The following is a 25,940-nucleotide window of genomic DNA, read 5'->3' as shown; positions in this document are numbered from 1 at the left end:
ATGCTCAGGGTGTTGAAGGAAGAACTTCTTTCAACTTTTGCTCCATTTAATCTCTTCTGTCATCTTTCTCTGCCACTGATGTTCCCCCTGTATATTTTTCTTTCTGTCATTCAGGCTTCAGGAGGACACAGCCCAAAGACTCAAAATGGACTTTTGAGTCCTCCACAGGAAGAAAAGCTCAGCAACAGTCAAACCTCACTTTATGAAATGTTGCAAGAAAAAGGAAGATGGGGTGGAGTGAGTCTGGATCAATCAGCTCTCCTTCCTTTGAGGTTCAAAAACATCAGAGAAAAGACAGATGCTCACTTTGTGGATGTCATTAAAGAAGACAGGTAAGGAGAAAACCAAGCTGCACAATGCCAAGTTGTATAAAGTCAGGAAGTCAGTAACCAGGGGTCCCAGATCTCTAATCTTTATTTCTGTGCTTTTTGTCCATGTCAATAATTACTGTTAATGTGTAACATTCCCTATGTTGCCTCTCTTATTAGCACAGAAACTCTACTGGATCATTTAAATATATAACTTGGATTTGTTATTATTTGTGTCTGTTCTTATTTTTGCTTCACTGCTTCCACTCTGATTAGTGTGGAACAACACCCTTGGAACTGTGTGCTTGGAACTCCAGGCTGCTTGGAACAGGACAGAGTCATCTTATCTGAGAACATGACTCAAGCAGAGAGGAGTGAGTGGGAAGGACACCAGTCCCTCTCCAGGCTCTTCTCCAGATTTTTTCAGATTACCTTTCTCCTATGGCCAACCTCAGTTAAAATTTAGGTTTCTTGGTGTTTGATTTGGTTTTTTGATTTTCCCCCACTGTGTGTAGCCTCTCATTAGTGCCTGTGAATAGGTGTTTAGCTGGTATTTGCAAATTTCAGGAGACGGAAGGATTGGGAAAGTCCAAACGTTGGCAAAAGTAAGCCAGAATTTTAGTTTAAAGTGTAAATAACATGCTGCAAATTTTAAGTTCTAAAAGTAGCTTAATTTTTTTTTTTTCTGCTGATTTGCTGAAGATACCAAGCCAAGCTCTTGTGCTCCTGGAGCTTTCCTCCTCCACTTGCAAAATGGATCATTCTTTCTGATTTGTAAAAAGGAAAAAGTAGGACCATGATTTGACATCAGCCAAAACCGAGTTGGTTTTTTTTTTTTTTTTTTAAGTCTCGATTAAATATCATCATTACCATATTAAGTGGGCCATTTCTTGTTGCCAGGGCAACTTCTCTGCTGAGTTCAGTTCATGTAAACATAACTTTCCAAAAATAATCTTCTGATTAATTAGGTTTGTGCAAAATGGTTTAAGCCTACTGTTTTACATTAATCCTTTTTAACTGTTCTCCATGTGGAGTTCTGTGTAATAAGACATTTAAAAACAATTCTTCATCCACTGCTGTAAAACAGAAGACAGTGTTTGTCTTCACAAATCTAGTTCTGTCAGAATGCTTGAATGGGAAATTTGAGTTTTCTCCAGGAAGGGGATGAATTCCAAACTTCCCTTTGGTCATCTCACGTGAAACTCCATCTGTGAGTTGTACATTATTACAACTTGGTTAGTGTATGGCTTGAGGTTTGAGCCTGGCTCTACCACAGCCACTATAAAAATGCCATGCTTTGTGCATCAGAATTGTATTTTAAAAGAGGACTATAGTGTAAGAGTACAAAATAGTTTAAAGGTAATTTTAGTGGGGATACCCTTGAAGGATTGTTGCTTTTTAGATTTTTCTCTCTAAGAAGTATTACCTGCTCCTTTGGTTACAAACCTTTGAAGTCCAAGGAGCAGGTACCCAATGTGCTTATCAGGGCAGTGCTTAAAAGTGATCTCTTGAGGCTTTAAGTAGAGTCCCAGGGAAGTGCAAAGCTCCCCCCCCAAAAGCAAAGCTCTGCACCACCCTTCATCCCCTCCTTGGGTCAGTTTCCTGTTTAAATACTTTTAAATATGTTTATTTCTTTCATCTCCCACATGCCAGCCTTGTTTGCTTCACAGAAAACAGAGCTCACTTGTGCTGGGGAGGTCCAGGGCTTCCTGGGAAGCAGATTAAGTACTTCCCTCTCTTTAGTCACCAAAACTGGGATCTTCTTTGAGTCAGGCAGCTATTGAGATGGAATGGGACTGGCTGGGGATGGTAGCTGAGGTCAGAAATTATTCTTTTTGTACTTTGGCCAAGGCTAGAATGCTTAAAGGTTGTGCAATATCTGCCATATTCATAGCTGAACGATTTTGTCTTCTGGAGCTTCAGTTGAAGAACATGTGTTTGGTTGGTGTTGCATCTTGCTGGGGAGCTTGTGCTTCCAATAAACCTTTTTGCTAGGGATCTGAAAAACCCCACCACCAACACAAAAGAAACTCAACCAAACAAAAAGGATTCAGTCACAGATAAGTTCTGTAGAACCTCAGGTTCCATTTCCCTGTGGCCCAGATCAGTAAGGGAATGATCAGCTGATTTACTGAGTTATTTTTGTGCCTTTGAAACAACAAGAAAGTGTTCTTGTCTAAAATGGACAATGGTTTGGTTTTTTCCCCTCACAATGTTTTACCTCTGTCATCCTTAGCTTGCTTTGAACAGCAGGACCCAAGTCACAAATGTCCCACAGCTACACATCTCAGGTTCTGCCTCTGGAGCAGCAATTAACTTTTACTATTTGCCAGCTTATATTACAATTATCTGTAGCCACCTGCAGTCATAGCTGTGAAGTTTCTGGAAGAACTTGCCAGTCTTTGTCTGAAAATATAAAAAATGAGAGCACAAACTTTTATAAAGTATTTCCTTTGACAGAGCCAGTGAAGAAAAGCTACCAGGAACTCCCAAGCCAGCATCCCTAGAAGCAGAAATCACATAACAGAGTCTGTAAGAGAGCTACAGCTGAATAAACTGATGTTGATTTTATCTTTTCTCTTTAGCCTCATGAAAGACTACTTCTTTAAACCACCTATTAACAAGCTGAGCCTGAACTTCTTGGATCAGAATTTGGAGATGACCTACAGGTCAAGCTATCAGGAAGAGGTGTGTTTCTCTTTGCATTGGTTTCCTTCTGTAATCTCTCCAAGCAACTGTCACTGTTTTAACACACTTAATTGCAGGTGATGACAAGGGTTGTGAAGTGTCAAATGTGATTTACTACTTGGTATTGCTGCTCTGAAAACAGTCTCCTTTCTTGTCACCTGTCTTGTGCCATGCCCTGAGATCAGTCCAGTGTTTTAGCTAGAAATAAATTTTCACAATCCACCAAGATACATCAAGTACTTTTCACCAGCCTTTTCTCCATTTTCAGGTTAGTGTTTTAAGGCTTTAGGCAGGCAGAGAGAACCATAATAAGATGAAAGTAAAGGACAAATGCTTTTTGCCTTCTCATCAGATGCCCTAATTCTGACTGGTAGTGTTGAACTGGATGCTCCTTGATGTCACAGCCTCATGGTTATCTCTGTGGAGCCCAAATCTGCTCTGAACTCAGATGTCCTGAGTTCTCTAAGTGTGTCTCATGCAGAAATAGGCTGTTCAAAACACTGTGTCATGGTAAGGAGCAGCGAGTAAAGTGTAAGGAACTTGATGCCTTCTTCTCCTTCTTCTTCCTCCTCTCTGCTCCTTTTAATGGCTCTGTTGCTGGTCAGGCTTCTCTGCTGTGAGCCAGTTCATTTTACTAGCCTGACATAAAATATTCACATCTTATTTTTCTCTTTGGGGCATTTTGGTTTTCTGCTGTATTGAACCAGCAGCTGGCAGAGAGGTTGGCAAGTGCCAAAGACAGTGCAAGGTAAGTGTCCAGCAGCCAGAAGGGGAATGGGCCCTTTCTTTCCAGTTGTGTTGAGCTGCAGCTGGCACAGTGGAACTGTCATGAGTGTAGGTGTGGATGTTTTTCCTTCCCATCATGTCCTACATCTAGAGGGCAGGTGAGATTGCTGCTGCTGCTGCTGCTTCTTGCTTTCTGTTCTAGACAGCTTTGTCACATTGTCCTTAGCAATAGGCCCTATTTGCTTGTTTTCCAACATTTGCAAATGAGACCTTACTTTTTTTAACAAAGAGCAGGATAATTGTGTTGCTGTTCAGTTTGCTCACTGTGTTCAGGAGCTCTGTACTCCTGCAGCACTGGATGCCAGTGGTATCGCTCAGAGAGAAGCTCTTGTAGCAACAACAGGGAGAAACTTCTTGTTGGGATACAGCCTGCAAAATTTGCACAAACTAAACAGTGAATAGTAAATCAAGTTTTTTTTTTGCAATGAGAGATTGGAAAGAGGAGCAAAGCAGTGACAGTCACACATACACAGATTCACCTGTTAGCGTGGGAAGTTCATAGGAGGAGCAGGAATATGCTTTGTGCATTTCGTTAGTGACAAGCTACTAATTGGAAAATTATTATGCAAATCTCCCTGGAAATGGGAATCTTCACTCTGCAGCACTGGGGCAGAGTTAAAAGCCTCAGTATTAGCATAGTACCACTCCAAAACAACAATCTTCTCTTGGGAGGGTGAAATGAGCTGTCGGCACTGCTGGTTATTAAATTGCCTTGCAGTAAACTCTTGCTGAAAGTAACTTCCAACAGGGCTGAATTCACCTCTAATTGCACAGTGCCAGCTGCATCCTTGGCCTGGGATTGTTCTCAGTGAGTGGCTCCACTTCCCAAGAGCTTGCTTAGCCTGTTCCTCTCGGGAAATTACAGCACTACTCAGCTCTGCTAGGGCATCCTTAATGCTGGCATTTGGAGATGCAGTGCTGCTTTCTGTAAGTCACTTGGTGTGACTTTCTGGGTGGGCTGCCAGGACTCTGCTACAGTTCAGATGAAAAGGTAATTCTGGCACTGAATGATTCTAACTGAACGTGTTAATTTGCAGAGAGGTACAAATGGGGAACAAGTTCATTTCCCAGGGTTGTTGAGTGTAGCTCGGGTTCTGAGGAGCAGAAGAGATTTCCAAATTAAACCAGAGTACAGCACACTAGTGTTCAAACTGGGCTGCTTCATGGTGATATGGATAACATACTTTTTGTTTTCCTTTGGAACTTGTTTCTGTGGTCCCCTGAGCAGATAGAAGCACCGGGCTGATCCAAGTGAGCCAGAATGTGGAGCTCATGATCCCGTTTTCAGCTGGGCTGTAGCACAGAGCACAGCTGCACAGGCACCAGGGCCAGGATGAGACAGGGTGGGAATGTGTGGTGAGGGGTTCCAGAGGAACAGAACTTGGTGTCCTGGCCTCTGAGCAGTTCAGATTACACAGCATTTATCTGGTCAGAAAAGGAGATGTGAACTCTGCCACAGGCAAGTAACTGTTTCTGTAGACTGATGTTGTGTTTTCTTAAAGAACCATTGGAGCCAAAAGGTTTATTGTAAAATCTCTTATTATTCTCATTTAAACTCCTTCAAGAAAACTTCCTACAGCTTTATCTGCTAGTAATTATGGGGTTTATGTTTCCTTGCATAAAATAGCAGCTTTCATAATATCCTGTAAAAATCACTCCAGACCCAGGGGTTGTGCTGCCTGTGCATTTTTTTCAACACAGATTTATTTCAGGGAGCTGTGGGAGCCTTCAACTGCCTCTTCTATTCCTTGTTTCAAAACAGTACTGACGTTGCATTAATGAAGTGTCAAAAAAGTTCTGTATTCTCTATCTGGTTTTGTGAGCTGCTCTTAATGGTACAGTTGAATTCAGCAAAATAGCATTTCTTCATTTTCACCCCTTCCCTGTATTCCACACAGGTTATGAAGAATGCTCCAGTGAAGACATTTGCCAGTGCTACCTTCAGCTCACTCCTGGACGTGTTCCTCTCCACCACAGTCTTCCTCATACTCTCTATCACATGTTTCCTGAAGCATGGGATGGTTGCATCCCCTCCACCACCTGCAGCAGTTGTGGTGTTCATCATTGCCCTCCTGCTAGAGGTTCTGTCCCTTGTCATCTCAATCAGGCAAGTAAAAACATAAGAAAGTCTTGAAATTGCACAGGGAACTAAAATGGTGGCTGGCTTGGGGACATTTTGCTCGACAGCATCCCAGGACAGGCTGTAATCTTTGGAGAACAGTGTTAGTGAAGCCAGGAAGGCTCAAAGCAGATCTTGTGGAAACAGAAGTCTGGCTACAGAAATTGGAGGAGGAAAAAGTGGCTCTGATAGAGGTCATGGAGGCAACAGGATCAGCTTCCCAGATGTTCTTGTTCCTTGGGGTGCCATGTGCAGCTAGAGGCCTTCTCGCTTCGCAGGGCCACTAGGGTGAGGGAATTCAAACAGAAAACCTCTTCCTGTTCTTTTTTTTAAAAAAATTATTTATCAGAAATGCAAAGAGCAGCCCCTTCCTCAAAAAAATAATAATAAAAAAGGAAGCTGCAAAAGTTAAATTGCATCTGTCCAGAGTTGGTTTCCTTTACTAATCTCCATTTCCCACCTCATGGGTTTAATATTCCAGTAGTTTGTGTTTTCTTTGTTTGATACATAATTGGAATGCAGCTTTTCCCCTGAGTCCTGGGCTGTGTCCCCATCAGCTGCAGCTGCCAGGAAGGGGGTGGCTTTGCTGGGCAGTGCCAGCCCTGAGCCAGTAGCACAAAACCCCCTGGAGGGGAGGCTTGGCTGCGGATGCAGCTGCCTGATGCTCGACAGTGACTTCTCATTCCTGTACCCAGCCCCCCAGAAGATGTGTTCTGGACTTCTGGGAGGCTTGTGGGCTCTTATCCTGGCATTTGGAACGAGTCAGCAAGTGATTCCTGCCTGTGGTTCCTGCCTAATGTGGGGGTTCCTGCAGACACTGAGTTACCAACAGGTTCAGGTGCAGACTGAAGTTGGATGTGCATTCAAGCAGGGCTCTTGCTCTCCTGGGTGTGTTGTGATTTATACACGTATCACATGTAACCTGTTATTAACCCAGATAATAGACCTAATAATAACTTGTTTGTTTGCCTCTACTTGTGAGAACAAGTTGATTCTGCTCACCTCATCCCAAACCTGTCACGTATGGGTAGGTTACAAAGGTTTTGTGGTTACAAGTTTGAAGCAATTCTGCTGTTGTTTCACAAGAAACAAGAAATTGCAGTTTGTATTCTTAGTTTGGCTTTTCCCAGGGTTAAGGTAGAAAATATAAGATTAGTTTTTCAGTCAGTGTCATTCTGTGTGTATGTAGATGTATGCAAACATGTTCAGCTGGCATTTAGGAGCAGGGAGATGGCATTTTATCAACACTGGAAATACTTTCAAGAGTAGTGATCCTTGGCAGGTGTATTTGCTGTTGGGGTTTGCATAGTATTGTACTTCTGGTCTTCTTAGAACATCTAGAAATTCAGAAAATATTTAGACTTCTACTGAGAGATGGTTGAACTGTCATTCCAGTGCATCCTAAACTGGATCAGCTGTTAATCTGTCCTCTCTTTTGTACCAGAAATGGATTTTCCTGCTTGCAAAACAGTTTCTGTGCTCTGTCTCGAGAGGGCAAAGGTTTTTTGTGAGTCTAAAGTGCCCAGGCAGCTCTTGCCATTCCCCAGGCAGCAGTTTGGTGGCCTTGGCATTGTATTCTTGAATTAGTTCAGCTCTAAACTCCTCAACCACCACTTTGCAGAAGAGCTTGTTTCTGCTTTACAGATGTGTTTTGTGTACACTTGTTTTTCCAGTGCTGCCTTGCAGTTGCCTTTTCTTGCCTGTACATATTGTATCATCCCTACAACCTTAGCAGGGTTTATATGGAGGTACAAAAGTTTTACATCAGTCCTATTTTGTAGTTGGTGTTTTATGGATTTCTTAAGGAGAAGGAAAATTGTTGTTTTCAATATGCTACCTGTGTAATTAAGAATTTGGTGAGTGTTTTTGTCTTTCTGAGCTGTGTCTGGCTGAACAAAGGTTTAGCTTTTCTGCAGCATGGAGAGCCCTGCTCTTGGGTAGTGAGCCTGGGCCATTACTGAGGTGAGTTTAAGTGTCTTTATAATGTTTTCTTAGTACTATTTACTTTTGCCACAGAGATTTCTAATATTTTCATGAGATTATGTTGGCTTAGAGCCTGAGTTTTAATTTCTAAGCTGACTTGGATGCCTCATTTAAAGTCAGATTTAAAACACAAGTGTTTCAGGATGACTCCTGAGTCTCAGAAGCACATATTTTTTTCATTCTTTTTTACTTATACTGATTTGAAAAACAGGTTGAGAAACATCTCACATAGTGGAGAACACCTGTAGGCAGCCATCAAAGCTCACACAGTCCTTAAGTTCCCAATCACTGCAGCTGAAGTACAGAACAGTGAAGTACAAAAGTACAAAACAGAATGGGCTCAGATCTGAGGAACTCTTACCCGGGGCACTTAATTGGAAACAGCCTCATATAAACCAAAAAAGAACAGTCTTTGTAGGGGAATATCTCAGAACCTTTCTGGTAGGTTTTCAGTTTTCAGTGTACAGGCAATGGTGTATTTGGGGGGGGTGTTTTGACTTGGAGGTATTTTGTAGTAACAATATGTACTTTGTTTGTAGTAAGTATGTATTTAAAATATATAATGTTAAAAAATTCATGAAAGACACTCTAGTCTCCACAACCTGACATACCCTTGAGCAAAAAGAAAATTATATTTTTCCTCTTCTAATCCTTCTTCCTAGCGAGGGCTGCTCCCATTGACCACTATGCACAGAAATGATGCAAAACTTCCTGGGCAGTATTGTCACTCATCCCAAATGACAATCACAGAATGCCACCAAGATATCTTAAGGGAGGAGAATGGGTTTACAATGCTGGGCACAGTTCCAGAATTTCAGGAAGAGGGCTTATTTTCGGACCAGAAAATTCTTGCCTAAGTTTCTTATTGTGTTTTCATTCTCGTGATGTGAAACTCCCTGCCCTTAAATCAGTCTTAATTTTTAATTGAATCCAGGCCTCAGCCTCAGAAGGGCTCAGTGCAGCTCTTGTGGCTGAAGTCCAGCTGCAGGAGTGGGAGAGGGCAGCAATCCTGCTGCCTCTGCAGGCACAGCCGAGATAAAGCCTTCACATTCCAGAAGAGCAGAAGGTCCTGGTGGAGCGAGGCTTACCAGGGGAAAGGATGTTTTGATTCCTCTGAAGTGTCTGTTAATAAATTACTGGAGCATCTATAGATGAGGATCCCACTGTTACCTTAAGTGCCACTTAAAATTAATTGTATCAAGCTGCATGCAAAAACGGGTGCTTCATTTGTAAGCCTGTGGAAGATGTCATCTCCTGTTCTGTAAATGGAGTGCAAAGAATGTCCTTCTGCCTACTTCAGAATGTGACTGCTTTGCCTCTGATGAGTTCAGTGGAAGTGTAAGAGATCCTACAGCTCTGCTGTTTGATAAAAAACCCTTGGGAAGTGTCATTGAGGATGCAAGTGTGTGATTCCCCCCGAGGTTCTTAGAAATGCTTCTGCAGGAATTCAGGGCAAAGACATCTGCCCACTGCTTCAGCTGGAAATAGAGGGGGTTTTGGTGACTGGATAGGCTTTATGTCCAGTTCCTGTTTTCCAGGAAAACTTGTCATAAATAATTTTGTTTTAAAAAAAGTGTAGCATCCTCCAGTGCAGATTTGTGAGCACAGAGGTGAAGCCAGGGCCGTGGGTATTTCAGGTCACAAGAGTGGGAGGTGGGAGCAGGGAGCACTTCACACGTTGCTTCATTAATCCAAACGTGCCTTTCTAGAGAGCAAGAAAAAGAATTTTGTGGATGAAGCAAGTACAATCAAAACAAAGAGAACGAGGAACTGTTGTCTGACTAAGCAGAACTGCATTTGCCTGATGCTTTACCTTTCCAGGCTTGCAGAGGGAGCACCCTTGGTCTGTCCATGGCTGAGACCCTTTTGCTGCCCATTAGATCTTAAACTCTGAATGAGGAGGAAGAGAAACTGTTTTCTTCAACTAGAGCATAATGAACTGGTTCTGTTCACAACATGAGGGATACAGAGTACTGATGCAAGGGAAAACAATGTATTCTGTTTGCCTTTATTTATTTCTAACATCTGCGACTTTGGTATTTAATATCCCACCAAATTGCTGCTGTGCCAAAAGCTTTTGATTTGAGCTATGGGAATTGATTTTACACTGCCAGTAAATACAGAAATGATGGTAACAGTCTCCATTACCCATTAGTCACTTATGTCAAAGTTGCTAATTTGAACTCCTGCTTGTGTAAACATCTTGGATGCCTCAGCATTTCAGCCCCGTGGAGCTCCCCACTGACACTGCATTATTTACAGATACTGCCCCATGGCCATTAAATCTGTCTGCAGCTCTCAGGGCTCTCTGGATTTAATGCACTTCTTCCTGCCACAGGAGGGCTGGGCTGCATTCACAGGCTTTCACCCTTTTGTGAAGGATGAGATTTCAATCCTTTTAATTCCAGAGTGCAGAGCATTGCAGTAAGTACCCAGGGGAAAAAGAAAAAAGAAAAAAAAAAGAAAAGAAGAAAAAAAAAAAAATCAATGTTAGAAGGTAAACGTTATTACGAGAAGTGTGGCATCCCCCTGGAACTGGTGCTTGTTTGAAACATGCAGCTGCCTAAATGAAGTGTCTTCACTGGAGGATTAACTGATGGAGTTTGCTGATAGATCTGCTCCTAGAATTCCCACAAGAATTTGTCCTGGCTTGGAAGCTTGGAAAAAATAAAAATAAGCTTTCTGCACCGTGGAGTCCCCGGTGTGTGGGCTGGGGTGAGGGACAGGAGCTGCACGGGGTGGTCCCTGTGGCAGCCTGGGTGGGAGGGACAGGGAGGATGAGCTGAGGTGGGCAGGGGGTCCCTGCTTGGCCCTCGGGGATGTGACCTCCCCTACCCCCCACCCAGCTCTGGGGGATGGAGCTTGGCCCAGGGGTGCTCTGCCACGGGGCCTGGTTCAGGTTCCTTCCTCACAGTTTGGAAATGTTCATCTTGGTTCTTTGGAACTGGGCTTTATTTTTAGAGGCATGAACTTGGGTGGCATTTCCAGAAGGACTTGGCTGCCACTGGGGACTGGGGTAGTGAGGCACTTGGTGAGAAAATCCAATTTTCTTTTGCTTTTATCCAGGTTTTTAATTTCTACTCTGTTGGAAATATTTATTTATTTATAATGAGATACAGCTCTAATTCCTCGTGTAAATGTGAGGCCATTAAGCTGGGACCTAACAAATCTGTGAGTACCCTCTTGTGGGCTCCTGGTGTATTACAGCTTCCTCCATCCTATTACCCAAATCCTATTACCCCAAAATTCATCTTTTTCTATGTATTTGAGTATAATTTCCAAATTTTGCCATATTAAATGAGAGCTCTTGAAGCTTCAAAAAGAAAAATGCTTGATGTCACAAAATTCACAAACACCTAGACCAGAGAATCAAAGTATTATTCATAAACAATAGTTATTTAAAGGTGTGGAGTAAGAGTCAAATTCACATGAAGAACTTAAATTTATCTTGTTTTGTATCAGGCTTTGATATCTTGGATGTTAGAAAACGGGGTTAAAAAGATAGTGGCTAGTTTTTCTCTTTTAAAATATAGAGGTAATAAGGAATAATTTTCTAACTTTGGGAGATTATGAATTTTGTATTTAGTGTATGTTGTATTTTTAGGGTTTTTTGGTGGGTTTTTTTTTCTGTTTTTTGTTTTGGTTTTTTTTTAGCTGTGAGCATCTCTTTTAAAATAAAATAGTAATTATTTGGTGTTTGGGCTCTGCTGTAGTCCCCTGTTAGAATTCCAGAATTACCTGCCCAGGCTGCCTTTGTTAATTACAGACATCCCCAACAGGATGGCTTTGAATGAAGCCAACTGCTCACTGTTACCTTTTTTAAGTCTCCATAAAAATAATTCCAAACTGGAAGAGCAGCTGCAGTTTCTGTAGGGTGGCCAATGATTCTGAGCTTTCAGAAGGGGGGTACCCACGGATTTCTTTCCCTACAGAAGTAACTTTTCCACGCAGTGTCCTCGAGCACTGAGATCCTTTCACCTTTCCTTTTTCACAACCACCTTAAGGGAGGTTGTAGCAAGGTGAGGATCTGTTCAGCACAGTTACAAGTGGCAGGGCCTGGGGTTGCAGCAGGGGAGGTTTAGGTTGGTTTTAGGAGGAATCTCTCCACTGAAGGACTCACTGGACAGGGGAGCACTGCCCAGAGCAGTAGTGGGGTCACCATCCCTGCAGGAATTGAAGTGGTGTGGACATGGAATTTAGGGATGTTGGCTTAGGATGTGCCTTGTCAGTGTCAGGTTAATGGTTGGATGATCCTGAAGGTCTTTTCCAACCAAACTAATTCTGTGTAATTTACTTTTTTTAAATTCACAGCTTCCTCTCCTCCCCTCCTGCTTTAATGCTAAATATTTCTGAATGAAGAGCAGCCTTTCCTACTCTTACCTTCCAAATAAGAGACATTTGGGGTTCAGTTTGTTTCCTTGAAGCCCACCCTCCCACTTGCTCTCTGTCCCTGTGCTCTCAGCCCCCTCTTTCAGCACAGGGGATTATTTCCTGAGATTGTCAGCAGGTGCTGTGATGGCTCTAAATGAAGACTTTGAAGCCAGATTATTACAGGTAAGGCAGAGGGCTGGGTGATGGGATGAGATTAACAGCTGCCCTGTGATTCCCTTTGTTGCAGGATGGCATTCTTCCTGGAGGAGGTGATGACTTGCACCAAGCGTTTCCTGAAGCTGATCTCTGGCTGGCTGCCTCGACACTTTTTTGGTGCCATCCTGGTTTCTCTCCCAGCTCTTGCAGTTTTTTCACACTTCACCTCTGATTTTGAAACAAACATACATGTAAGTTGTCGAACTCCATCTCGTAATCTGACGTGTTGGATCTGACCAGGCTTGTTGCTTGCCTGCTCTCTGCCTTCACCTCCCTGGTGCTTTACATCTGCCTGATCCAGATCTCTCAGAGGGGCAGGACTGCTGGGGATGATGAGTTTGTTCTGTAAATACAGTCATTTGCTTTCCTGGAAACTCAGACAACAGGGGAGGTGCCTATAAGTGCCTCCCTACATGGATATTTTGGTTTTTTTAGGCCCAAACCCTTCTGCAGGTGTTTATTCTAGATAATGACAGCAATGGATCTCAGGCTTTTCGTTGCATTCATCCTGGTTTTGGTGCTGAGGGTGTCACTGGAGGAACTGTGTGCACTGAAAAACTTTGTGTCCCCATCAGAGAATCTCAGTAGCCAAAGCAGTATCAGCAGTGAATGCTTTTCCTTTGCAGAGCTGGCTGGAGAAGCTCAAAGGAGAGAGCTCTCAGTACACAGAGATGCTGAAAGGAATGCAGCAGGTGGCAGAAAGTGGCAGATTTAGCCCCCTCACCAAAGGATCCACGGGGGATTTGGGATTTCCTTTAATAAAAACATGCAGAAGCAGAGAGAGAGGGGTTAAATATTGAGGAAAACAAAAAATAATTTAGTTTAGAGGATAACTGTAGCATAAAATCAATGCTTATAAACAATTTATGAATAAAATGGACTGGAACTGGGGATGAAAGTTTGTTTCCCTGCAGGATCCTCTTTGGTAGCCCAGTGAATGGTTCTTCCTTTCCAGGGAATTCTGTCTCACAAATGTTTTGCTATTTCAGGGCCCTGGGCATAGGTAATGACCAGATCCTCATCGTTCTTCCTATCACAGTTTATTTTATGGGGTGCTGGGAAATGTTTGTTCCATGGGAACATTTGGGCCAGACTTGTTTTGTCCCTTCCCAATTTAAGCATAGACACATCCCATGGTTATCACACTCACAGAATAGAGTCTGGTGTATCTTTCACATCCCATGTTTAAAGTCATTCTGCAGCAATTACCTTTTGGGAACTTCAGTTAACTGTTTTCAAGCTTTAATTTTATTTTTTTTTTTTCAGTTTAATGATAGTTTTCCTCCCTCATGACTACCAGGAAACTAATTGTAGAAAAGTTGTCCTCTCACTGAAGGAAGCTGAAAACCTTCAAATCTTCTAAAAACGTATCCAGTTATTTTCTGTCTGTCCCATTCATCACCACCCTTGGTCACTTCTCCAAACATGTACAAATAATGTTGGAAAAGCCAACATCAGTATCTCCTCACTCCATGTTCAGGTCAGGTTGTGAGTCCAAGAGCTTCAGGCAGCAGCAGTGAGGTGGTGGTGGTCAGCACCAAACTGAGAATGAACTTTGCTTTCTTTCCCCTTGCAGGTCCTCCAGAGTCGTGGGGCTGTTGGCTCCCTCTCCAAGAGATGTCCCAACTCGTCCTGTGCTCAGTGCTTCAGCAATCATGGAGCTCTAGGAACTGGAGTCAATCTATAGAGGGTCAGGTAAGTGTCATATTTTACTATGACATGGTTTTGCAAAGTTTTTTTTTATTCATAGCGTTTTGTACTTTCCCTGGAAATAAAATAATTAAAATCAAAATTAAAAAAAAAAAAAAAAAACCAACAAAAAAAACAACAATGAAAAAAAAAACTTTCCAAAGCCATGCATCCATAGTAAAACACAGCACTTCCTGACCCTCTATAGGCTGGCTTCATGATGGGGGCATCACTTGGAGTGAGAACCAGTGCTCTGCCACTTTAGGAGACCTGAAATGGGGGCAAAAAAGTAAGTTTAAGTTTACATATTTTTATGGACGCTTCTGAAATCCCTTAAATCTATTTTTGAGTCATTAAAAAAGAAAAGAAAACAAAACAAAACAACATGCTTGTGGTTTAAAAATGGTAAATTATGTAAGGTTTTTTCCTCATGCACTGTGTCTACTTCTGAATCCCATGCTTATTTGTTATGCCACAGTATTGCTAATCTGCAGTCTCTGCACCTCAGCTCTAAAGGAAATGCAGCAGGATGAGAGAGAAAGGCACAGAATGATCATTTCATACTGTAAAACTGAGTGTGTAGCTAGAACAGAAATATAATGCAGTTGTGGAGTCTCTGTCTTAGCTTGGATAGTCAGGAATACTCTTGATGAACACAAAACTTGCACACCAGCTGGAGAGTTTTGACTCTGAAATACTGATATTTCTCAGGGCAATGTATCCATCCTGCCCTGCTTGTTTGGTTTTTTCATCCAGTAAAGATGTGGAAAAGGAAAGATTTTTGAGAATAGGGCATTTGGAACAGAAAAACCAAATGATGATGTTAAACAAATTCTTAAAGAGAAATAAATTCTTGGAGTTCATCTGCTGCCAGCATGAGACTGTCCTCTAAGAAGTGTTTCTGAAGGTAGGCAGTGGGGTGATGTATTTGAAGGTGAATTCATGCCCCAGTGGAACTTTAACATTCAGTTTAAAACAGTCTGACCCCAGCAGTTGAGAGGAGGTTACCATGAATGTTCACCTGCTTTTTTCTCTTTTTTTTTTTTTTTCCCCTCTTTTTTTTTTTCTGTTCAATAAGAAGCACTGAGCATTTTGCAAAGGCAAACTGAAGGTATTGAAAGCTGCTGAAATAAGAGTTGTGTAATGCAGCCAGACAAAACTCCATGTAGGGAAAGCTGTGACACTGCCTGTGCTGAGAGTTTCCCTGCTCTTGGAAGTGAAGAACTGCATCTCCAGAGGCTCTAAGGAATTATTTACTGTGCAGAGAATCCAGATGACATTAGATCCTTCTCTTCCATACCCCACATCCTTTAATTTATGCTGGCATTTCTCTGGGCAGCAGGAAGAAGCTAACTGGTGCTTCTCTCTGTTGCAGTACACCATGTTCATGTGTTGTGCCATCCTGATCACCATCGTGCAGTACTGTAACTTCTGCCAGCTCAGCTCCTGGATGAGATCTCTTCTGGCAACTGTGGTAGGAGCAGTGCTTCTCTACGTCCTGCTCTACATCTCCCTGTGTCCAGCCAGGTGAGCAGCATCATTTAACTGGATTTTAGATTGACAAACTTGGGGTTCTCAGCCAGTAAAGTGAGGGTCCAATGCATGGGATTTTTGTATCCGCCGTGACTTTCTCCAGCATCTCAAATTGAATAATTTAATTCTGGAAGAATTCTGCATTGTTTTTAAAGATTTCAGGATGATATATGAGAGGCCCTTTCCTGATCTCTGTGCTGAAACAATACTCTGTCCTCAACTGATGTGTTTCTAGGGCACACTTACACTTACCAGCCCCATAGAATTGCCTTTCACTCTTTGTTTGAAAATCTTTTTTATTCAGGAATTTCCAAGGCATTTGGTGTGCTGCCAGAGAACCCACTTGTTCCCCCACATCCCTCTGGATTTATTTTTGCACTTAGGAACCATATATCTTTCTTCCATCTCCTTCTTCCACAGGTTTTCTGCTGCAGAAGACAGATGCTTAGATTTAATAGGACTCTCATAACCTGTTTTCCTTTATCATTCTCCTGCCTTTTCAGAGGATGATACAGGACAGTAACCAGAGGAATCTAGTCAGTTTCTCTGTAATAACCTTCAGGCTTTTCAGGTTTTCCTCTGATATGCAATTTTCCCCATCGTAGACTTTGTTTACAGCATTCTTCTATTCTCCTGCCAGGATTGCCAAGGGAGTCCTTCCAGCCAGCCACTCCTATTGTCAAAATTTTATAACCAACTTGCATTTCTCAGTAGCTTAATGAATTTCATAGCCTTTGTTGCTCTTACCATAGCTTGGACTTTGCAAGGACTTCTCATGCTGTAGGTTATTCAAAGCCCTTTCTTTTTCTCCTTTTTTTACATGCTGAACAATATAGTGAAAAACACACACAAAAAAAGCCAGCCCAAACAAACTAAAAAGATTTTGCAGATACATGTTTTGTGTGTTTAGCTTTCAATCCCCTCTTCAGATATCTCCAATGGTCTGTTTTAAAGACATGGAAAATAAATGTGACCCTTTAACTCCTGCTGACCTGGACAGGCTGGATGGGGCTGGGAGCAGCCTGGTCTGGTGAGAGGTGTCCCAGCCCATGGCAGGGGCTTAAAACTAAATGAGCTTTAAGGTCCCTTCCAACCGAAACCAGTCTGGGGTTGCAGTAGAGAAATTGTAATGCAAGAAAACACAAAAATTGCTTTAACTACTTACTGATTTTCTGTAATAACAACTTTAAAAGTAGGCTCTGTGTTTGTTTGGGGTTTGGTTGTTTTGTTGTTTTTGTTTGTTTGTTTGGAAGAGTTTGGAGGATGATTTGTTGCTTTTTAAAACCTTTTTTTTGTCTTCTGAAATTGATTTTTCATGTTTGCAAGGTAAGATTGGGTTCTTTAACAGTTCCTTGTTCCAGGAATCATCTTGAGTGTTTTCATCAGTTACCCTTTAGAGGTGTTTGCAGCTCAGACAGAGATGCTTCTTCCAAGCAAAAAAGTGCAGATAAGTGGTGTCCAAACACAGTTTGTGTGAAGCTGATCAAGCAACAGAGCAGAAGTTTAAAAAACTAACTGAAATAATGTCAGCATGCTTTGTTTGTTGTTATAACTTCCCTTCTGATATCCCTGCTCTTGTATTTCAGCTCTGTGGAAACTTTGCATCTAGATTTGGCACAGAACTTTAGGTAAGCTTTATGTAAAATTACCATCTTTCTAGGGATAGAAACATTCTCAGCCCATTACATGAAGCAAAACTTTGCCTCTGTGGTCATACACATGCAAATGCAATAAGTTGGTTCAGGAAGTTGTGTTGAAGCTGCTTGTGTGTGTAATTTCCTTTACAGAGGACTTGGCTATGACCAAAAATCATCAGAGAGCTGATCCTGCAGGCAAAGCTGTATCCTGCTGCTCTCTTTTCTAAATGGGGTTTCTGGATAATACAACTATGGAGGCACTGTATAAAATAGCATCTGGTTTTGTAGCAGTAGCAGTTCTGTTATCTTTGTCTGTTCATCATGAGCTGTTTATTTCATTGCCTTGGTTGATGTGTCCCATTCAGACGTGTGTGGAGTTGGATGCTGCCCACAGCTGGGTGAGAATTCCATGTGGCAGAGGAACATCAGCTGCAAAAGCTGCCTGGGATGCTTGGTGGCTTCACTGGGACAGGGATAGGCTGGTGGGGGTGGTCTGGGTGCTGCCAGGCACCCTCAGCTTCCTTTGGCAGTGTAACAAGTTGTGTCATTGAGAGAAAGTGACTTTACAAAAGAGTTTTAAGCAACAAAAATATTTTTCTGGGTTATTAAAGGCCCGTTAGAAATCAACCCAATAAGAGATTCACTCAAATTGTTTCAGTGCTGACTTTCTCATGGTTTTATTGCAAGCTTTGCAATAGCATTTTTTCTAAGTGTTTTTGCTGGTCATTGGTATTGGAAAAGTCTGGGTTTGCTAATTGCAAATTTGAGGAGGACACTGGGGTGATATTGTACTTGATTGAACTAATGACCCTGTGAATATGACTCAGTAATTCAGCTGAAGTCTGCACTCAGGGGGTTGCCTCTTTTTACTGGGAGTACGTAGCAAAACAAAATTGCTTTCTAAAAATATCATCTGTGGGGATGCTGTGGTAGAGAGAAGTTAACTGTGAGAAGGTAAATATGCTTTCATGTCCCATATTTATTCACCAAGAAATTAGTATTTACTGCAGCATTTCATTTCTTTTTACATGAGTTTTCCTGTTTGTTTGGCTTTGATTCATGAAAAAAACCAATTGTCATTAAGAATTCCATTGCACTGAGGCCAGAAGAGAAAGTTAAAGCCAAAAGAACAGAGGTGGGCTTGAGGGTTTTTTTGTTTGTTTGCTTTTTGTTTTTTTTTTAATTAATAATCTAAAATACTGAAAGGAACTTGCTGAAGATGCAGTGTGTGAAATAGGAAAGAATGGTGATCACTGAAAGTAATGCCTTAGGATCAGCCTGAGTCTGGATCTTCAGTGGTTTGTTAGTTTGAAATCACTGAGCCTTTTGTGCTGCTCAGAATTATAAATTCTTACCCAGTGTTGACAACAGCTTCAGAGGCTCCTGACCAGATGCTAATCACTAATTAATAATTCTTTCAGCTTTGAATAATTGACAGCCCCATCTCCTGTTCAGTGACTGTTTCTATGTCATCATTTATTAGAAATATGTCAAAAAGCAGCTTTCAAGCATCGTTTGCATGCAAATATTTTTCTTCCAGAAATGCAGCATATAACTTGGTTGGAGTTACAGTGACAAATGAAGGGAAGGGTTCCTAAGGCACCAAACCCCATAAAAGATGTAACTGCACACAGACATGGAGCTTGGGATTTAAATACCAAATAAGGCAGTGACCAAAATATCTGGCTCATTAAGTATTGCCAAATTGAATTTTAAAACGTTTTATTATGAGAAGTACTGGATTGGCATTTGCTCTGACATCCCTTCAGTTGGGTGAAAAATACTGAAAATTTTCCCCCCTATTTTCTGCCCAAACTTAAAAGTTATCACAATGTGCTGGAAGTTAAATCTTACTCTCTTTCTACCATTACCTGGTAACAGAATTTGGTTACTTTTAGTGGACATTATTGTGTGCCACATTTCTGTGCAAACAGAATTTCCCTTTTTCCTGGTGATGGACTAAGGGAATATTGAAACTCCCTTATTCTGACAAACATTTTCTGTGCCTTTCTCACTGAAAGAAATAAGGTCACCACAGTCAGCACAAGAGCTTCCCCTGTGTTCTAGCAGGGCTGACATTACTTGTTTGCATGCCTTTAATGATGTTATTCCCTTTTCTTGATCAAGAATCAAGATAATTATTGATGTTGCATGGGAAGAGAGGTACCAGTAGGTCTTAGCACAGGCTTAATCTCTGGGCCATCCATTCTGTGTCCAATCAAAATCCAGAATTTGTCCTGTTTTCCAGACAGACCAGTTCTTCAGCCCAAAAGAGATGCAACCATAAGTTTTGTCTTGCAAGCAGGAAATATTTTGTGGTTTCATTCATTTCCTATCTCAGAGCTGATAGGATGTATCATCTTCTGGTTTGTGACTGCTAGAGAAGGACCAGGGAGAGGCCACTTGAGGTGTAAGACCAAAATCACTTGTTGGTAGGAGTTTTTTATATATCTGTTCACTAGAAGTTCTTCACCAAAAGCTGCAGTTTGGTTTCCCTTTTCCACACTGTTCCACCTTTGCATTGTTTTTTAAGATCTAGCAGGCATGCATCCTATTTAAATACAGCAAGTTATCCAAATCCAAGCATAGGTTACTGGCTGAAAAGCAAAATGGCTTTCCAAAAATCTTCATAAGTGGAGAACCATTATCTCTATGATTTGTGATCAAGCCAAAGGAGATCCTATCTCTGGAGCTCTTGCTTCTTCCATATTCAACACACAGCCTGGATGAAGATGCCAAGTTAATAGTTAGGCATCTGTGCCAGGAAGCATTTCACCAGTTTGAGTTAAAGAACATTTTTGGCTTAAAATTTCAAGCGGAATGATTTTAAAATCAGTTTTCTGCTGCAGCACCTCATAAAAAATAGACCTTAAAACGATTTGGGTGTACGTGAACCTTTCTGCTAGAGGCCTATGGATTATTTTGTTTTTTTTATTTCATTCTGACAGGTAGCTTCAGGTCATCTTCGCTCACTGACTGTGTGAGATTATTTATAGTCCTGTAACCTGGTCGTGGTGACATCCAGAAATGTGATTTCCACATGAGTAAGATGTAATCACTCCCTCCTTCAGGCTGGCATCGTGGCTCTGTGTGCTAATGCTTGTAGCTGTTGCATCACGATCAAAAAATGCTTTCTCTGGAGAAGATCTGCACCTTCCTTTTTGGGATGCTAACCCATTGCCTTATTAATGAAACCAGGGCAGCTCACAGTGAGTCACTCCCTTCACACGGGGATCTGGAGGGCTCAACACCCACGTGGGGAAGGAGGTCAGGCAGTGCTCGAGGAGATGAGGAGGTGCCAGGGCTTCAGGAGTGCTGAATGGGAGGCAGAAGTTGCTTCTCCAAAGGCAGATCTGGTGTTCAGCACAGCCCAACACCTTGCTTTTTGTAATGTCAAATCTGTGCTGCTCACCTAGCAAATTTAAGAGGAGTTTAAAGTACTTTAGGAGTAATTGGTACATGAAACTGCAAATAAAAAGCTTTTAATGACTTAAATAAACCCCTGTGGCAGAGATACTTGATGCAGATAATCTTCCATATCAAACTCATCCTCTCAAAGGAGTAACATTTCGTTGCTTGGATCCTCTTGCAGATCTCTTCCCAAAAGATATGGAAAATTATGAACTGTTCTGAAAAGAACCTGAAGCATGCTCTTAACTGTGATCCATTCCTCACCTTCTGCAGCTTCATTTATTCTCTAAGATTTTTCTTCTTATCCTCTCCTCATTTTGTTTTATGAGCCCATCAAACTGGGAGGATGTTTTTGCCAGCTGCAAAATAGGTGGCAAGGATTTTATGTCAGAGATTGTTACCATTCTGGTCACTGATAACTGGGCCTTGGCCTTAGGCTCTGACTTGTCTTTTCTAGGGAGAAAGTTGGTAGGGTCATGGCAGAAATTCTGTCCAGAAAAGCAGCTGTAAGGGAAAGGAAGGAGTCTTAGTGCAGAACCTTACGGTAGGGACCTATTCTGTGACTTGGGTCTCATCTCCTCCTTTCATTCCTGCCTTGTGGTTTGGGTTTTTTTTTAATACCAAACCAATAAAATGAATGTATCTTCACTTCTCCTGGGAGAAGGATGTTTATTGTTATCAACAAAAGAAGTAATTTCCAACATGATATGCAGTCTTACCTCTAATCTGAAATTCAACCTGTGAAGCTCTCTCTGGTAAATATTTTACTTACTAGAAACTTTCTCCTATGAAAGCTAATAGCTACAAAGACCACAGCACATACAAATGTTTTCAGAGCTTGTGCACTTTCATCTGTTGCACAGCTGTGCTGTGTTCTTGCTTCATCACACTTTTCTAGCCATCAGATACTTGGAAATGAACATTCAGAAGAAGAAACTGGGTCCATAATACAGCTCGGTGGCTAAAATGTCTGCTTCTATTTCAGAAGTGGAAGGTGTCCCCCATGGCCATAAAGAAATAAATGGAACCTAGCAATGCTTTCACATGTTGCAGAAATAAATTCAGTCTTCTTCAGCTGTTGCTACAGCTGTGCTCTGAGTTTTAATTTCTTTTGCTAACACACCTGAGAGAAACCCAGACCCTGCGACTCAGGTTGCCTTTGTTTTTCAAGGGGAAAGGTTGATGTGATGCTTTCTCTTATCAAACCATCTCTAACTTGAAAAATACTTTACTCTGAGGATAACAGAGCACTGGAACAAATTGCCCAGAGAGGTTGTGGAGTCTTCATCCCTGGAGACATTCAAAACCTGCCTGGACATGTTCCTGTGTAATCTGCTCTGGGGGATCCTGCTCTGGCAGGAGGGTTGGACTAGATGATCTCCAGAGGTCCCTTCCAACCCCCACCATTCTGTGTGATTCTGTAACTTCAGCATCTATCTGCTCAGATCACATCTTCAGCGTTGGCATGATTTAATAGAAAAAGTTAAGTGGCTCCAGAAATCCCTGCCTGCCAATCTGTCTGGTTTTAGCCTTGGTTTCTAGGCTTGCATAGGTGGTGTCTGCTCAGATGAAACTGGTGTCTTTATATCTCTCCCAGCAAGCTGAGATTGCAGACCACAGATGTCTCCTTGCTCAGAGCTGTTTGGCACTGGAAGCATCCTCCAGGATCTGCACAGGCACTTGGCAAATTGTCTAAAGGATTTGGAATACTGTGCTCAATCCTTGAGACATGTATTTTTTTATTTTTTTTTTCGTATTCTTGGTACTTTGAGAAACTTTTGTCACCACTCTAAAAGCTTCAATGGTTATAACATGTGTCAGATGTCAGCCCAGAGCTCGGTGTCTCTGCTCCCATGCAGTGTCTAGTGCAGGGTTATCTTCTTCCCAAACCTTCACACGTTACTGCTGAAGGCGTGCTGCCAGGGCTGCTGCTCTTTGAGGAGGAGACAAGGGAAAGGCACTAGAGGGATAAAGCAGGTGTTTCTGAAAATTGTATATAATTAAAAAAAAAAATCCATAAACTTATCCACCCACACCCTCCGTGCAGACATAGGTGTACACACCTATCTGAGCACACAGACGTTGTTAAAAACATTTTATGTGTGTATTTACAGGCAGTGCTTTTAGTTATGTGTTTAAATATAATGATAACTGTGTCCTTGGTGAAGTCCCTAAAACGGGGCTGCTGTAAAGGCTGAGCAGTTTCTCTGTTGCTGAACCTCATGGTATCCATCAGTGAGTTTAAGAATGAAATTAATTCTTTAGCAGGCTTAACAGCAGGATGAAGTCATCAAAGCATATTTTAGAAATGAATATGTAATGTGTGCTCCTTTTCCTAGCATAGGATTTCTAACAACGGAGTAGAAATGGCAGCGCTCTGACTCTGTGTTCTCTGTGTTCTTCCCCTTCTTCTGCTTCCAGTTCCAGAAAGAGCCCCTGCAACAGTTCAGTGCCAAGTGACACGAAGCGGCCAGCAGAGCTGATCGGTCAGGAGGTGATTTTGGTTTCCTTCCTCCTGCTGCTCCTGGTCTGGTTTCTGAATCGAGAGTTCGAGGTCAGTTACCGTCTCCACTACCACGGGGACGTGGAGGCCGATCTGCACCGCAACAAAATCCAGAGCATGAGGGATCAAGCCGACTGGCTGCTGAGGAATATTATTCCGTACCACGTGGCTGAGCAGCTGAAGGTTTCCCAGAGCTATTCTAAAAACCACGACAGCAGCGGAGTCATCTTTGCCAGCATTGTCAATTTCAGTGACTTCTATGAGGAGAACTACGAGGGAGGCAAAGAGTGCTACCGAGTGCTGAATGAGCTGATCGGGGACTTTGATGAGCTGCTGAGCAAACCCCACTACAGCAGCATTGAGAAAATCAAAACCATTGGGGCAACCTACATGGCTGCCTCAGGCCTCAACACCTCGCAGTGCCAGGACAACAACCATCCCCACGGACACCTCCAGACCCTTTTTGAATTTGCCAAAGAAATGATGCGAGTGATGGATGACTTCAACAAAAACATGCTGTGGTTTAATTTTAAACTGAGGATTGGCTTCAACCACGGCCCCCTCACCGCTGGGGTCATCGGCACCACCAAGCTGTTGTACGACATCTGGGGTGACACCGTGAACATCGCGAGCAGGATGGACACCACTGGCGTTGAGTGTCGGATCCAGGTGAGTGAGGAGAGCTACCGCATCCTCAACAGGATGGGGTACAACTTTGACTACAGGGGCACGGTCAATGTGAAGGGGAAAGGTCAGATGAAGACCTACCTCTACCCAAAATGCACGGACAAGGGCATCGTGCCCCACCACCAGTTGTCGATATCCCCAGACATCCGGGTTCAAGTGGATGGCAGCATCGGGCGATCTCCAACGGATGAGATTGCCAACCTGGTGCCTTCTGTACAGAATCCTGACCAGATAGCCCACGGCACAGAGAACTCAGAAACCAAGGACGCCCTCCCTTCTGCCAAGAAGCTCCAGAAAGATGCGGGGAAAGCCGAGGAGAGGTGCCGGTTCGGCAAAGCCGCAGAGAAGTCTGACTGTGAGGAGGTGGGAGCTGAGGAGGTCAATGAACTGACAAAGCTAAATATCTCTAAGAGTGTATGATGCACTGTCAGCTCTGCATGGAGTGCTCTGTCGTTAGAAACACGCTGACATTTGCAACTTGGCAGTTTTCTTTTTCAAGAGAGACCTTCTCGACACCTGGGTTGTACGTTTGTTTTCATTGCAGCACCCGGGGCTGTGTGGATCACAGCTCTTCAGGGCTTGTTTTCATCCATCTCTCTCCTCCATGCCCCAGATCACATCCCCAGCTCCCCAGCTCCCTGTGCAACCATCTTACAGCTGAGTAGAGGATATTAAGTGCCTTCAGATATACTGCATTGGACTCCCTGTCAAGGTACAGAGGCCCCAAGTGAAATCATAGCTTTGGGTATTTATCTAATTTTAAAGAAAAGAAAAGCTGTGGTTATATCATTTTTATTGTTGTTTCTCACAAAACACTTTTTTTGGCTAATGCAACTCCTTGGGTTTTTTATATCTCTCTGAATAATGTTTTACTGTTACAAGACCTTTTGTATGTAAACACACAAATGTGCATGTATCTACCATATGAGACTGACATAAAGTGCCAGTAACGTACCACAAAAGAATGTCTTGGCAAGGGGGGGGGGACACAATTTGACTTTGTGTTGGGCTGGAGGAGGAGTTCTGCAGTGGCTCAACATTTAGTTAGAGTAGGCTGAACAACTGCTGTAGTTTTATTCTCCTTTTACCCATGCTTTCTTCAACCTTAACGTGCCATTGTGTGCTTTGGATACACCTCTTTTCCATATAGCCAATGAGTTACTCATCTGTGGGAATGGAATAAGGGTTTGGACACCACCAGCTCTCAGGACAGGTTTCCAGAAGCAGAAGAGTGACCACCAGAGAGTTACAGTTCAGGTCTCATGAGTCTAAAGCAGTTTCATGTTTCTCTGGACACTAACTGGCGTGTGAAGGTAGGGGAAGTCGGGATCTCTAAGCTGGTCTGATTTGAAAGAGAGAAAGAGAGAGAGAGAAAAGTGAAATAAATGATTTGGGAATGCCTTTATTTATTTATTTATTTTATGCCTGATTTTACTTCATTGGGGGGGGGGAGGGCGGGTGGTTTGTGTGTGTGTGTGTGTGTGTGTGTGTGTGTGTTTGTGTGGATGGGATCAGGAGAGATGAATTACTAACTGGGTTAATATGAGGAATGAGATGATGTTTCAGCCTCCTTGAACTACCAACCACTGTGAGGATGTTACCAAGGCAATATTTGTTTCAAAGCTGGTGACACTTCCGAAGCCACCAGATGCCATTGAGTATCCCAGCTTCCCTCTGTACAGAACCAATGGTGCTGCACAATGTTTTTCAGGATTTCCCCTGCCCCCTACACTGTGCTTTTGCAATAGAGAAGAGAACAGTGTGCTCCCCGTGTGCCACTGAAAGCAGGAGGAGGGAAAAGAGTCTTTTCTAGTGAGCTGAGAAGCACAATAATTTCCCAGTCCTGCACATGACTCCGTGCAGGTCCTGGGGAGCAGCCCAGGAACCTGCTTGCACAGAGGGAACTGCAGGGTGGGGGCCTTGGGCTTACACCAGTTTGCCCCCTGCATGCTTCCATCACCTTCTCCACTTACATTTGATGCCCTGCTTTGGATGATATTAATTATTCA

The 25,940-nt window shown here is 42.6% G+C and overlaps 1 protein-coding gene across 1 annotated transcript in view; it reads left to right on the top strand.

Moving 5' to 3' along the window:
* The window catches only part of ADCY9 (adenylate cyclase 9), a 72,905-nt gene extending 47,557 nt beyond the window's left edge, over positions 1–25,348 (top strand). Inside the window, exons 4-10 of the mRNA XM_071761182.1 lie at positions 115–332; positions 2,894–2,996; positions 5,681–5,889; positions 12,503–12,662; positions 15,536–15,687; positions 17,280–17,321; positions 23,163–25,348. Coding sequence (XP_071617283.1) covers positions 115–332; positions 2,894–2,996; positions 5,681–5,889; positions 12,503–12,662; positions 15,536–15,687; positions 17,280–17,321; positions 23,163–24,351 — 2,073 coding nt within the window. The 3' untranslated portion in view covers positions 24,352–25,348. The remainder of the gene's footprint in view (positions 1–114; positions 333–2,893; positions 2,997–5,680; positions 5,890–12,502; positions 12,663–15,535; positions 15,688–17,279; positions 17,322–23,162) is intronic.
* The last annotated feature ends 592 nt before the right edge of the window (positions 25,349–25,940 follow it).

This window comes from Heliangelus exortis, chromosome 17 (genome assembly GCF_036169615.1).
Source record: "Heliangelus exortis chromosome 17, bHelExo1.hap1, whole genome shotgun sequence".
Classification (NCBI taxonomy): Eukaryota; Metazoa; Chordata; class Aves; order Apodiformes; family Trochilidae; genus Heliangelus; species Heliangelus exortis.
Note: the sequence above shows the minus strand (reverse complement) of the source record. Positions and strands in the feature narration are given on the sequence as shown.